This window comes from Cornus florida, unplaced genomic scaffold, assembly GCF_030987335.1.
Source record: "Cornus florida cultivar Cherokee Brave unplaced genomic scaffold, ASM3098733v1 CherokeeBrave_3.0.0_Hap2_Chr01, whole genome shotgun sequence".
Taxonomy (NCBI): Eukaryota; Viridiplantae; Streptophyta; class Magnoliopsida; order Cornales; family Cornaceae; genus Cornus; species Cornus florida.
The window spans coordinates 95,027,092-95,042,520 of NW_026775571.1; the positions used below are offsets into that span (position 1 = coordinate 95,027,092).

At 34.8% G+C, this 15,429-nt stretch overlaps 1 protein-coding gene and 1 long non-coding RNA gene across 3 annotated transcripts; both read right to left on the bottom strand.

Moving 5' to 3' along the window:
- Window positions 1–3,971: 3,971 nt before the first annotated feature.
- Window positions 3,972–5,714, bottom strand: LOC132307340 (UDP-glycosyltransferase 73C11-like). The gene has a single exon (XM_059805071.1). The coding sequence runs from the start codon at window positions 5,504–5,506 to the stop codon at window positions 4,034–4,036; it is 1,473 nt and encodes a 490-aa protein (XP_059661054.1). The 5' UTR covers window positions 5,507–5,714; the 3' UTR covers window positions 3,972–4,033.
- A 649-nt stretch (window positions 5,715–6,363) lies between these two features.
- LOC132307361 (uncharacterized) lies at window positions 6,364–9,819 on the bottom strand. Of its 2 annotated transcripts, XR_009482220.1 has the most exons (4): window positions 9,068–9,819; window positions 8,893–8,978; window positions 6,863–6,970; window positions 6,364–6,771 (listed from the first exon to the last, which is right to left on the bottom strand). It is a non-coding gene; the product is annotated as an uncharacterized LOC132307361 (long non-coding RNA). The 2 variants fall into 2 exon arrangements; XR_009482219.1 differs by having other exon boundaries at window positions 6,364–6,970.
- Window positions 9,820–15,429: the final 5,610 nt, after the last annotated feature.

Below are 15,429 nucleotides of genomic sequence, written 5' to 3' on the forward strand. Positions count from 1 at the left end.
AACGAAGAAAAAAGAAACCCAGGAGTGTATTGATCGACAAACTCATTGCTACAAAGGTTTGACGGTTGGTCGGTAACTTTTAGTATAGGTAGCATCAAGATATTTTATGTTTAATGAATGTGGTCATGATGTACATGGAGTCAGATTCAAAAAAATTACACCATTGGTGTGCCTTTCATGATCAATTCAAGAAACAAGAAGTTTGTGGTTCTCAAACAAGCAGCGCATGCTCATTGTCCCCTAGTACTCAGGTGGTGGGGTTCGATCGAGGTGTTCTATGTGGCGGGAAATAAACCCCTCAAAATTTAGCTACCCTCAAAATATTTTTTGAAAATGACAAAAAATTATTACTCCGTAGTATCAAATCACGGACATGACAGTTACATAAAAATACAAAAATCTTAACAATCTGATTTTGACTTGACTTTAAATAGAATTCTTAGTATAAAATCGCCGGTCACATACGTGGATTCAAATTGAAAAAAAAAAATAATTTATTTATTTATTTTTTTAATTGGTACTCACACATACATGTTTCTTATGAGATTTGAATTTTTGACATCTCTTTAGGAAGTAATAGGCTGATACCGTTAGACCACTGGCCCGTTAATTTTTTTTATTTATTCAATGTGCAAACAACCTATGACAGTCTTGGACATGAGAATGAGGAATTCACACAATTACCCTCTTCGTTTTCAAAGAATTCTGGAGTAGTTCATACTAAAAATGTCATAACTATCTCTGTGAATGGAATTTTTGCGTGAAATTAATTTCATTAGGAAGCTGACTTAAAATCCTTGAAGTTAGACTCAAATTTGACCTAATTTAAAGTTAAAATGAGTGAGATATAATCATTTGAAGTCGGAGATTAAAAGCTGTCTCAGTTTTCATTTTAGCAGACACTACATGCCATTCCGGTCGACCGAAATGACCCATCGGTCGATCGAAATGACACTCCAATCGACCGATTGTGGCTCTGGAGTGTCCGAAGCTATTGGTTTCAATTCCAAATGACACCGGTCGACCGAAATGGCTTACCGGTCGATCGAAATGGCCCAAAAATACGATTTTCTCATTGTTTAAAGGCCTGAACAACTTGGCATCACATGGTTAGAATTTGAAACTTTTGATATGATGAAATCCTTATCCCAAACAACCATAAACATGCTTAAGTTGATAAGATAACATTCATATATCATAATGAGATTGAATTACATCATTATATATCAAGATAAATCCAATTACATTGAACATGGATACATGGACTTCAAATTATAAACTTCCTAACTACGTATAAGCATGTGAAGGCATCCCATCCACTTCGCCGCTCCTAAAACCCTGAAAATGTTTAAGATAGGAGGGTTGAGCACTACCGCTCAGTAGAGGATACCTAAATGGTGTTTCCTCAAGTTAAGTAAGCATGACACATAACACAAAAGAGAATAATAAGATAAGTGAACATTAACACATTTTCCATCATTCTACACAATTACAATCTGAATAATGACTTTACTTTAGCAACAATTTAACAAGAAGTCCTCTTTAACAACTAAGCAACACATTGATAACTTTGATTTCAATTTAAACAATAACTTAACAAGCAATAATCATAGATGAAACCTATAATCCATTTCAACCAATTTATGTAAAAATTCAGCATGCTTATAAGGGAAACACAATAATCACTTACGAGGACTTAGGACTATACAATTTAGACAACCCCAACCTCAAAGAAACTAGCCAAACTAAACAAGCCTTAAGGCCTCAAAATTTTCAAAATCCTTAACCCCTTGTAATATTGGTCTTAAATGAAAGTCCTCTTCATGGTCTGCAATTTTCCTTTCATGATTATTACCAAAATCATAGTTTAAACCTCTTAAAAATGGCTTAGAAGCAATATGTAATATAGATACATATGGATATAGAGAGAGAAATTAAAACTTTAGAGTGAGAGAGAGATTCGGCCGCAGTGGAGGAAGAGGAAAAAGATGTGTTGGTCAACATATGACTTGTGGTCCATGGCATGCCACTTGTTAAACTGTGTGTGATTGTAACTTTTTGGTTAGTTACTCTTTTACCCATTTACATTCATTTCAATACCAATAAGGTTCCTAAAATATCTCCCACCAAAATAGATACACAAATATATACATATGCATGTGAAATGACTACAATACCCCTCACCTAAAACGAGAAAACCAGAAGAAGTTCCCGAACCCAAAAATTGTCTTGACTTCCGAAAATTCGAAAAATAGTCCCGTCGCCTTTAAATGACTTAAAATAAATAAAAAATATGTTAGGAAACGTGCAAGTTTTAAAAACTTTTTAAGGGATTTTTATATATAGATCTTGATTCATTACATAGAGACAAATTTTATATAAAAATAAAATATGATTTATCATTCAATTAACAGATTGAATACTTACATCAAATGTTTGAGTAAACCTTTAAATCTTTCATCTAAAGTGAATGTTCTCACTTATTATAGATCCTTTAGTAAGATCCTTTCTCCTTCTTATTGATAGTAATCTTCCTTTTAGGAATCACCAATATACCTCAATAAATGACCTTTGAGGCAAGGCTTGTGGTAGCCTCATTTAGAAGAGAAAGCAAACCCTAAAACTAGAGAGAGAAAATATATTTTTTTGTTTTTTTCCAAAAGTCTACTTTAAAATCTACATGGACCCATGTATATATAGGCAATATAAAGATAAGAAAAGGAAACAATAAATTCTTCTCAATCTCTAATTCACATATCTCAATTCTAATAGGACTCCAATATCAACTTGGGCTAGGGGTGAGAATCCTTTGGGCTTGCTATTTTCTTAGCTACTATAAATAATTGGTTTGGTCCATTAAACCATGAACCCAATTCAATTAATTCATAAATTAATTTCTATTCCACTAAAAGAAATTAATTGTACTCCAATTAAATAGTAAATAACTTCTAAGTCAATGTTGCACTTTGACCCCTCTATGCATAATTATTTATCGGATTATAAATCCATCAATCTGACAACATAATTAATATAATTATTTTGTTACCTTTGATTATTTCCGGCTTGATCACAATAAAAGTTTGTTTGACAAAAAAATAATAATTTACGAAATAAATATATAGAAAACATTTTTGCTTAAAACATATGAAAGCCTTCGAATTTAATTTGTAATCAACCAAAATTAATACAAAAGAAATAGAAGTAACAGTGATACAAATATTGATAATATAACTTTCTAACTATTAACTATGGATCCCGAAGTATCCGCAGAACAAATCAAAGTAATTATTAATTAATAAAATAGTCTATACTTCTCTCATGCTTGAGAGTCAAAAATCATGACTGTTATGGAGAGCAATTGCATATGACGGCTCTCGCAATATATCTCAAACTATCATGAACTCGGTTCAAGTCTTAGTTAATTAAATGTTCATCCATAATTACTAACTATGAACAATTTATAATTACTATTTATATTCATGTATCGATCGACATCACATACATATATAAATATCTCTTGTAATTAAGTGAACACTATTAATTCCATAATGAATCGAAATATAATACATTGAATTCATCAATTGTATAAAATATAAATATTTAAGATATGTTAGAAACATATGTCACTTTAATCCAAATAAAAATTTACTATACCGGGCATATAAATCCCAACATCACCATATATCAGGTCTCAAATTAGAGAAACTGCAGTTACCAGTGCACCAATAACAAGTGATCACAACTACAATCCGCAATCCACAACATCAACTTTCACAAGTGGAAGTAACATTACTCTCTTCTTGTGTTCTTTTAGGACCAGTATTATATGAATCAAAAAGGTTCATTAGACTAAGGAATACAAGTGGATGACAATAAGTGTTTACTGGATCTCATCCTAGATATGCTTACTGATTATTTCCCTCTATTTGCATTTGAGCTTTTTTGGGTTTGAAAAAAATAAAAAGAAAAAGAAAAAAAAAAAAAAGTTCAAACTACTCAAGCTAAGTATTTGAAGCAAAACAGAGCCACAAAACTAACAAGATGACCAATTTTTTGCTTGTTGAATTATGTCCTGGATTAGCATTGTGATGTTGAGCTGAGATGATCCCCCTTCTTCTATTGCCCTGTTTGCCATCTCCCCAAGCTCTTTTGCTTTTTTCCTTCTCTCTTCCCCTTCTTTTCCTTCACCAATTACTCTCTCCACACCCTTCCTAATTTCCTCCCTCTTCACCAACACTCCACACTTGTGTTCTTCACCCACGTGCACAACAGCCTTAGCCCCAACACTAACACCAATCTCCAATACCTCTACAACAAACTTCTCATTCAAGAACTGCTCTCCAAAGAAGGGCCATGTTATCATTGGCACGCCGCTGCATACTCCTTCCAGCGTCGAATTCCAACCACAGTGTGTCAAGAATGCGCCAATGGCAGGATGTGACAAGATCAATACTTGTGGAGCCCAACCTCGGATCAAAAGGCCCCTCCCTTTTGTTCTCTCCTCAAACCCTTCTTTCATCCACTTCTCTAGCTCTTTCGTTCTATCCCCTCCTCTTATCACCCAAATAAAGGGACAGTTGGATGCTTCCAAGGCTAAACCGAGCTCTACTAGCTGTGGAGCTGCAACATTAGTTAGGCTTCCGAGACATGCATAAACTACAGAGCTCGGCTTCCATTTGTCCAGCCACTTCAAGCACTGGCTCTCATCGATTGAGGCCTTGTTTCCTCTCTGAGCCTTATCCAACTCCTGTGTGTTGCATAATGACAATGGCCCAATACACCATACCTTATTCACCTTCCGATACTCACTAACATATCTTGCTTCCAACTCCTCAAAACTATTAACCACCACTCCAAGTGCTCCCGTTTCGGCTTCTCTTATTCGTTTCCGAATATCGTTTATATTAAATGCGCCTGGATTGAATTGTCCGGGCAGCTGTGCTCTAGTGAACTCGATATGATCAGGCAAACCGGGCACGACAAACAGATCATGAGACCCAGGGACACCCTCATGAGCCTTGGAAATGTGTAAATTGTGTGTACACAAGAGAGTGAAGCAACTCATCCCATCGAAACTAATCCGTGGTATCCCAAACTTTTTAGCTGTATCAGCTGCCCAGACAAGATGCTTATCGGCTATTATGCAACTCGGTCTGGGCTGCAACTCTTCAAACACTTGTTCTAGAGGTTGCTGCAACATTTCAAGCGCCTCGAAGAAATTCTTAAACAAGTTTTGAGAGGGGACTGTATCCATGCTCTCACATCCCTCCGGCAAGCCGGCCTCCGCGGATGGAAACCGAAGTTGGAGAACCCGGATGGGGAGCCCGGATTCGATTGCGCGATCGGTGATGGCATTGAACCTGATAGCATTGAGGGGTGTGGTGACAATGGTGACAACAATGCCTCGTTGGGCTAATAACTTAGCCATGTCTACCATGGGAATAAGGTGGCCTTGGGCCATTAAGGGTATCAAAACAAAGTGAAGATGGTGTGGTTGTGAAGCCATTGCAAAAGGGTTGGTTGTGAATGAAGAGGGTTTCTGTTTATACCAAATTTAGCAGAAGGGAGTGACGTAAGAGCATACATGAGCAGAGTGTTTTTTATTCAAAGAAAGTGAGGTTTGGGTAATTGTCTCTTTAGAATTTTTGTAGAAATGACATGCCTTTAAATGTATAGGGAAGCTTTACACGTCTCTCTTTCGTTGGCATTCGATAAATCCAAATTATGTTAAAACATTTTAATACTCTTTTAGGCTCATCGCAATTTATTTAATACTAATAATAACAATAATTAATGTTGTAGAAGTTTGTTTACTGCTTTTCTTAGTCAGACACATGTGATTCGAGTCAACTACGAGTAATTGCGTGATGTCAATTGGTTCAAAAATTTATAGTCCACAGCTCTTTTCCACTTCACTATTTAAGGGATATATTCTGAGCATAAAAGAACTATAATTTATTGTATGTTTTATAAGAGTTTTATTTGTATAGTTATGGTACTAGATAGAGGATATATTTAGGTTAGAGTGAAATGTTTTTTGGCTCATCAATCTATGAATCACAATAGGCTCCGTTTCAGAAATTTTGTGTATGTGGTTAGTGGGTATGCTAAAACTGAAAATCAAAGAGAATGAGAAGTGGGACTCCAACCGGCCTTTTCAATTAAAAATCTCAACCTTGAAATTTTGACGTCTCGAGACAATGCTCCTTAGAGCTTCAACGTGTCAGTGTGTGCGTCATTTTTGCATTTCTTGTGATATTTTTGGCCTTGTCTATTTTAATCCCTCCAGCACCAGATACCAGTGACATAAATATGCATCTTCTCCTCTCATAAAAAAAAAATATATATATATATATATACTAATTAACTTCCATTATTGAAAACTATAAGTGAATGTACAACAATATTCGCTTCTGTCGAAAGTACAGATCCAATAGACCAATTACACGCCGATCACAACTTCAATTTACAACAATAATCGTTACAGCTTTAGGCTCACAGCATCAGTTTACGAAAATAAAAACCTAGATTCTAGAATAGATTCTTCAAACACAAGTTTGAAGCAACCTAGAATCTAGATTAGATACTCTAACCTAATTTACAAAGCTGATGTTGTGAGCCTAGATTAGATTAGTCAACACGATCAAGCCCAGCAGATCTCCATGACAGAGAATTGGTGGATTTTAGTAGCAGGCCCAGGGCTGAAAAGCAAGTTGCTCTGACAATTGCTTCCGGAGAGCGACTCATCTTTCCCACCAAAATACCAAACAACTAAAGAGAAAACAAGTTATTTTATTTTAATGCATTTGCTTTGGCAATAAATAAACACATATAACCGACATTGCGTGCATCTGAGCAAGACCTGATTACAATAAAGAACAGAGATCCGTTGATCATCTGAGAGAGAGAGCAAGCTACTGGAGAAGTAAATCGCATTTGCTTGAATAACTGGCCAAGGAGCATCAAAAGCCTGCATTATTATAAACACAACCAAACTCAGTTTTCATGTTTATTATCAAAATCCAATTTTTTTGAACATAACCTAGAAAACACTGAATTTTTCTTCCCTTCTTCTACATTGTGAAATTTGAACCTATAGTTTGCAAGATAAAGGTGAGTTGGAAGAATAGATGTAATAATGTGTAAATCAGGGACAGTTCAATGATGAAATTCTGATCGTTACGGCTAAACTCGTTGGCTCCACATCCACCAAAAAGTCAGTAAACTTGGTCACTGTCAGCATTTGGTGCTCTCTTGATAGGTTTGGCATAATAAACTTCAAGCCCCCCAAGCAAGACAAAATAAAATGATAAAGGTTGGCTGCGGGAACTGACGTTTTCGATGATTCTGAGGCCAATGCAGCACGTTACCAGGAACCGCAAGGTTGCAAGGGATCCGGACTAAGAAGTATTTAGAGAAGGTATCACTTTTTAAGATGAAATCATGCTTATCAAGGCCAGCTAAACTGACTCTAAATACCAAATAGTGCTGACCTGTCAAGAAACTAAATGAGTCCAATCTAGGAGAAATATGTTCATATCAAAGAGTGACAAGACAACAAAAGGTTAAGATTACACATGAGCCCATTCTTAGGAAATTGGAGATCAAGGCAATTCAACAGCACAAAATGGGTGAAAGTCAATCGATGGTTCAGGTATGTGCAACAGAAACCGACAACAACTGTATCAAAACAAATTAAAGTCCACAGAGTGGGCAAAAGAATAAGGGCACAATGCCATGTTGATTTGGAATTTATGAATCATTGCGGCATGACGACTTTACCCAACCTGCATTACATAAACTCTCCTATCTCCCTTCACGTAGACAAAACATGGCAATGGGTAAAGGTATGGGCTATGTGTCTGGCACACGATTACACGAACCCAAATTGAACACCCTGGTCCTTTACACGTGATGATTGAAGAAACAAAAGCTCAAATTTGATAGCAGAGGAGTTTCCTATCTATGATATAGATAGAAACTTTTTTTCCCCCCTACCACATGGCAGTCAATTTAACTCAATAGTTAGTATATTCTTAACGAACAACCACATCGAACATTACATTATTTACATAACACACAATGTATTTATATGCTTAGTACATGTTTCAATACCCATATCCAACTTTTGGACACATTTCCCTGTGTCTTAAGATTTGGGATCCCAGGAGGTTTAAACTTGGACACACCAGATACTCGCATCCGAAGTCCATGCAACATAGTATACAACTAAACAAACTTCAACAAAGGTGCATAGACACACACACACACACATCCAATATGCTAAAATTACAAACACAAACATATATAGTCATGTCCCAACAGGCCAACAAACATGAACTACCCTTTGGGAGTTTACTGATTTGACAACCCCCTAGTTGCCTACAATCGCGTGCAAGTCCAAAAATTATAGGACAGTAATGAGTTGAAGAAAAGGTCAAAAAAGAAAAATGTGAGTTGAGGCTATCAGGAAAAACATGGAGTCCCAGGATTCAGCAAATGAATATGGAAGTCAAGGAAAAAAAAAAAAAAAAAAAAAAAAAAAAAAAAAAACTAACTAACTAACAAACAGATTTATATAGTTTTTGGTATTGGGGAAAAAGCCTTTTGGAGTAACATTGATTCTTCACTGCACATAATAAGCAGATGACAAAGTCTTGAGACGTGGACAAGCTAATAGTTGAAACACAAGGGAAAGTCGGGAGATTAAATCTGAATAGCAGAAGCCATGTATGTGTCAACCCTGGAGGCCATATGAGTTCCCTGACGAAGTCTTCATAGTCGCTTCTAAAAAAACACAAAAGGAACTCTAGTGTAATTTTGTCACCATAAGAAAGGCTAAAGGTCCCGAAACATGGAAAACATTGAGAATTTCAGATATTTAATCCATACCGGTGGTCAGAATTAAAAGAGTGTGTGCTGTAGAGGGCAAATGTTCCTTCTGATTCCAACAGTGGGGAAATCCTTTTTAGGGTTTTCTGTCAAATTAACAGAGAAAATTCATCTTTACGAGTTTTCCAAAGAAATTTCAAATTAAGAAGAGAATTAGCTGATGCTAATCATTCACCCGACAAGCATGACGGACAGAGAGATCATCATCATGAAGATGCAGAACCAAGCGTGGTAGGTCACCATGTACCTGAGATCCGTAATCAAAATTCAAATAGTTATAGAGATAGTTAGAATGCAAAAATAAAATTAAGAAGCACCAGCAGCTTGCATATTTCTTTTTCTTCTTTCCAACTCTTGTTTGGATGTAAAAAACAAAAAATTAAAATTAAAATTTAACAAAAATAACTTATTCTTCAAATTTTGACAAGTTATTTTACATTCCCTAACCGATAAATTCAACCTCAACCTATATATAAATCTTTGTCAAACACTCAAAGAGTAAAAACAAAAAAATATTTTATTTTTCAGAAAAAATATTTTACGGAGTCCGGTTGTGTGCCAGTTATAAAAATGATACATATTTCAATTCAAGAAATTAGAAGTAAAAGTGTTTTTCTTTTTTATTTTTATTTTTTATTTTTTGGGTTTGGTTAAAGAGAAGTACAAGTTGATTCAACTAGGCGGCCTAACAAATAAGATGAACAACACGACATTCTAAGAAAATTAAGCGCGGACAAGATTATAAAATGTTAGAAGAACACACATGATCCTAATGAGGTCTGGTGGTTTGATGTGTTCTCCGGAAAATTTCTTCCACAAATGCCGTACTCGTGACCAAGTTGGTCTGAAAATCCACTACGTTTAAGAATTCACTAGGTTTTGTGGGAGAAAAAACTCAATTGTTACAAATGAGAAATGCTGTTCAAAAGTCTAAACATTTTCAATTATTTGTGGTGAAATAAATCCCTATAAATTTATCAACTATTAAAAGATCGTTTGGAAATCATGCAAATATCTTACCAAGTAACAAATTACAAACAAAGAAGATCCATAAAAGAAATTTGTGGTCCTAACATTTCTCAACCTTGTCATTTCAGTTAAAAAAAATTCAAATAACAATGGACATGCATTAATTCAAAATAACATGATATCTTCTCTCCAAAGAGCATTGAGTGTTCGAGTGGGCAATATTGAGGGGATTTGTATTTGCTTAAATTTTTAAAATAAAAATAAAAAATGCTATCTTCAAGTAAGAAAATAGAAATTTTGTGAATATTTTAGAAGTTTGGTTAGTAGGAAAAGAAATTTTTTGAGGAAAATTTACTTTTCATAACCACCTAATTTTTTCATAACTTTTCATATATATATATATATATATATATATATATATATATATAATTTTTAGAACGGTTTTACGAACTTGCATACCTTTTTTTTTTTTAGTAAGCTTGACGATGTTCAAAACATGGTTATTTTCTATAATTTTTTTCAAAGAAATTCATGCTAATCATAACCATATGGTGCCCGAGCCACGAATTTCATTCAATCCAAAATAAAATAATAAAATAAAATTGAATGATCAAAATATCTCGTGTTATTCACGAATAAGAATAATATTAACATTGTGCAACTATCAGTAATAAAAAGTATGAAATGGATGGTTGCATGTGATGTGACTGGTCTAATAAGTTATATATATCACTTTAAATACTTATAACTAATTGTCTATGATTTTTAGAGGAAAATAATTGATGTGGTTGTGCGTCTATTCAGAACCACATCAATTATTTTTCTCTTGTTTTTTTATTCAATTTTTTTTGAAGCCAAAATTCCGAAACTGGAAGAGGAAGTGAGGACCACTCCATTACCCGTGGGATTTTGAGTTCATATGAGTTGGTTGACACATAAAGTCATTATTACTGTACATAGTACCATGACAACGATAGGACGATAGGATTAATGTCCGGACCACCCATCGATAAAGTCCATGTTGCAAAATTGAGTGGACGGCCCAGTTTGGCCAAATAAACTCAAAACAAATTAATTGATGTTTTTAATTTTGACTATTATTTACGTGACGTTTTAGTAATGTGCAAAATAAAACAGTTTTTATCAAACTCATTTTTTCTGCTTTTCTTTCCATATCATTGAGGGTCTAACATATGCCATCTTTCCTAATACACTTTCCATTAGCCCTTATATTTTTAACATTAGAGACATTACAATAAATCAAATACCTCAACTCTATCTTAAATAGCTTAAAAATATTGTTGGTGTAAATTTTCTGCAACTCCATTTCAATGAAAATATCATTATTGTTGAATTGGATGAATTGAAAGATGCAAAAACATGCTTTACTTTCTTTCTCAACCTTGGTTTTTAAGGCATTGTCATAATACTTAAGGCAATGTTTGGTACGGTGGATTTGAAAGGGAAGAATAACATTAGTTATGAAGGAAATGGAAGGGAAGGATAATTTTAACCTCCTATTGTGTTTGGTTGATTAATGAAGGAAAGGGAAGGGAAGGATAATTTTAACCTCTTATTGTGTTTGTCAGAATTATTATTTGCTACAGTACCCGTCGGCAGAATCACTATTTCTACAGTCCCTCGACAAAACACTATTCATCTACAGTGTCGCCGCTGTCGGCATAAAAAGACAGGAACAGTGAACACTATTCATCTACTGTAAAAAGCAGAAACATCTCAATCAGGAAAGTCAGAAGCATCTTCTAAAGCCAAAAGTTATGCAGCAGAATCGGGGAAGTTGTCTCCAATAGTCCTTCAATGGTCCAGAAGCTTGGCTATAAATTCGAAAACCCTCCCATTGGATAGGCAGGCTCGATTCAGAGAGAGAATTCCGGTTTCGAGATATTTTCCATTGTAATATTTATTTCCTTTGTATTATTTTTATCATTCCGGATGGCAATACAGCACCAGTATGTTGTACACATCCAATATCTATCAGTAATTTTGTAAGTTAACTTCCATTTGTAATTTCCATTCCAGTATTGTAATTTGAATTATTATTTCAGTTAAACTATTATTAATTTGAATTATCTTATTCAGTTAAACTATTATTACTTTCTATGTAATTTGAATTATATATATATATATATATATATATATATAGTCTCATACCTGCATAAGAAAATGAAAAAAAAAAAATAGGGCAAATCATTTCAGCCTGCCGAATCTCGCCTCCATCTATATATATATATATATATATATATATATAGTCTCCTATACAAATGGGCCACAAGAAAAGAAAAAAAATTAGGGCAAATCATTTCAGCCTGCCCAATCTCACCTCCATCTCTCTCTCTTTCTCTCTGCACTACAAGAATCAGAAGTTTTTCAAAAAATCAAAACCCATATCTTTCAGTTTCCATCATCGTTGTTCCAGTTCGGGTTCGCGGTTCGCAAGCTTCAACCGCTGGCCGCCGTCTCTCATTCTCTCTGCAACTACTAACTTGTATGTATATTGTTTTATAAACTTGTGTAATCTTGAGGGTAAAATTGGCATCATAACTCCTCCATCAGCCACTGCCTTCACTTTCCTTCCATTTTCTCCCATTTTTGAGAGGATAAAAAAATCATTGTACAAGGCTATACATAACCCTCCAAAGCCTTCCCTCTCCTTTCCTTTCCTTCTACCCATTTTAGTCAAACACAATTTTTTAAACACCCTCCATCACCTTCCTTTCCCTTTCCTCCCATTTCCACTCTACCAAACTGACCCTAAAGGTGATCTTTGAGTGAACAACCTCATAAATAAATAAAAAGTATTCATGCTCTCACTTTGTTGAGTAGTTGACATTATAGTCTAAAAAGTACATTCCACAAATACTGTAAAATGGAATTGTTCACAAGAACATAGCGCTGAGAGGAAGAGCTAAACTTAACTTTCCCTTGCTTTTTAAGTAGAACGGTCATGGGAGCGCCTTGTTCGGCTTTTATTTTTGGTACTCTGTTTACCATATCTTTTTCATAAGGGTAAAGAACACTAACTGTCCCTGAGGTTTGCCAAAAGGATACCTTGTTCGGCTTTTATTTTTGGTACTCTGTTTACCATATCTTTTTCATAAGGGTAAAGAACACTAAGCGTCCCTGAGGGTTGCCAAAAGAATACATAAATGAAACTTATCCATTTTTTAGACAATGACACCCTCTTTATGAAATTCCATCCAAACAATGCCTTAAATCATATGAAAAGACAAAATTACCCCTCAATATTAAATTCAGATATATTACAAAATATTAGATTTTGCAAAATGACGCAATAGCCCCTTATTCATTTTTTCTCTTCTTCTCTTCCTATCACACCATCTATGCATCTCTCTCCTTATCTGTTAACATATATATATATATATATATATATATATATATATATATATATATATATGTTATACACATTACAACAACACCACCAGCACTAGCAGGCGCAAAGGTCGTCGGCCGCCGCTCCCACCATACCTCAGCCTCCCTCACCGCCACCACACCTACCCACACCGATCTATGGGCTCCATGGATTCCGGCAACCTTATCAATTCCGGTAGCGATCTGCAGATTGTCCTCACTGGTGAATCGATCAGCAAATTGTCTGCCCACATTTCACTACATTCCTCTTCCAAAGCCCGCTGGGTATCCACCGCCTCCTTTGCACTTCCTTTCTCTACCTTAAAAACCCATCTCTCTATGGATCAAGAACATGGTATTTCTCATACCCCAAATGGAAAAACTTTGACTTTTATTTTCGGTACTCTCTTTTCCATTTCTTTTTCATAATCATAAGGTCTCGTATCATCAAAAGTTTTATACTCCATTCATCCCAAAAATTTTGTCCATCTTTTTATTTTATAATGTCCCACCATACTTGTCTCATTCCAAAAATGGATAAACTATTTTTTTAGTATTACCAAACTATCCTTTTTGACATTGACTTCGTTAAACAACTATACTAATTACAGAGTATTCCTTTATCTTTTAGCAATGATGAATTAAAAAATTCACATTTCTCGGTGCAATAAAAAAATAATAAAAATTTACTGTCATAAAAAGTTAGATTCTCCAAACATCCCACAAAGTTTGGGGCAAAGGGAATAATTTGAATTACATATACAATACCTTTACTTTGAGAATGAGAGACTGTTACTTTGAAAATATAACACCCATTCATTCAAAGTTAAGGTCCCTATGATGCAACAACTTCACAGATAGCTTCTCACTGAAAACTCAATGCTTTAGGAGATATGCATGTTATATCTAATACAAGGCGGGACTTCCACCAAGACTTCCATCATGAGTTGGAGGTAGCAAGTTTAAAACAAAGCCGTCTCTCCTAAGGCTAAGGTATGACAAACCCTGCAATGACGAAAACTCATGCAATGGACTGGTTTTAACTGAGAATTAAACACCGCCTCTAGACATGTTGGAGTGGGAAAGGTTTAATGAGTAGAGACAGGACTTGATCCCGAGTTTCACAGTCTTGAACACCAAATCCATCTCCATTTTAGTAGATGAAATTCGCCACTCGTGCCGTGTTTGTAGTGTACTTTAAAAATGGTTTCAGTGACTCAGCTTTTGGAACACATTCATTATTTATTTTCTTCCATGCACTCTTTATTATGCTTCTAATGTGCTTCCGAGCTATCTCCTCATCAACATTAACTTCTCGCATGAAACATAAAATTGATGAAGCACTTCACCTTTCACTAGCTCAGCCTGTTAAAATTCAAATGCTCTGTCACGACTCATGATACTAAACTTTCTTAAATATATATATATATATATATATATATATATATATAAATATATATATAGTGAGATATTAATGTATTTTTGACAATTATCGTAGGCATAACAAGTTCAAATTGGATTGTAATTTAAATTACTTGTTCTACAAGTCATCAAGTTCGACAGGGACTACAAAACTGGGAAGGAGTTCAAACTTACCATACTTGAAAATTTTGTGAAGAAAAGGGTAAGGACACCATTTTAAGAAGGGGTGTGAACAAGGTTAGACATTCTACACTTACCATGTTCGTCGTACATCAGCGTAGAATGAAACAAGGATGAAAGAATTCTAAATTCAGGTCTGCCAACATTGAACCGGTTCAGCTTCCTAGAAACGGTTCAAGATGTTTAAGTTTGAGTCACTGCCAAACTTAAACCGGTTTAGCTTCTTTGGATCGATTCAAGATGTCCTAATTACTCTACAATTGCAGTTTCTTTTTTCTGAATTGTTTCCCAGTTGATCTAGAATTGTACCAAATCCCATGCACGAATTCTTCCTTATTTTCAGAGGGATTTAACATTATATACTCTATATAAACCATGTCATATACATTGGTTTATTCACGGCTTTTACATTATTATTCAGATATTATTCAAAGCCTTAGGAAGATTATTTTTGTAGAAAATCAGAGTTAATTTTTCTGATATCTTTGTAGAACACATACACATAAACACAGAGTTTAGAGTTGTGGTGTTCGAATCCTGATCATGATCATACAGTTGTATTAATATCGATCAGAC

Coding starts and splice junctions, on each gene's coding strand:
- LOC132307340 (XM_059805071.1), bottom strand. CDS start 5,506: ATGGCTTCACAACCACACCATCTTCACTTTGTTTTGATACCCTTAATG.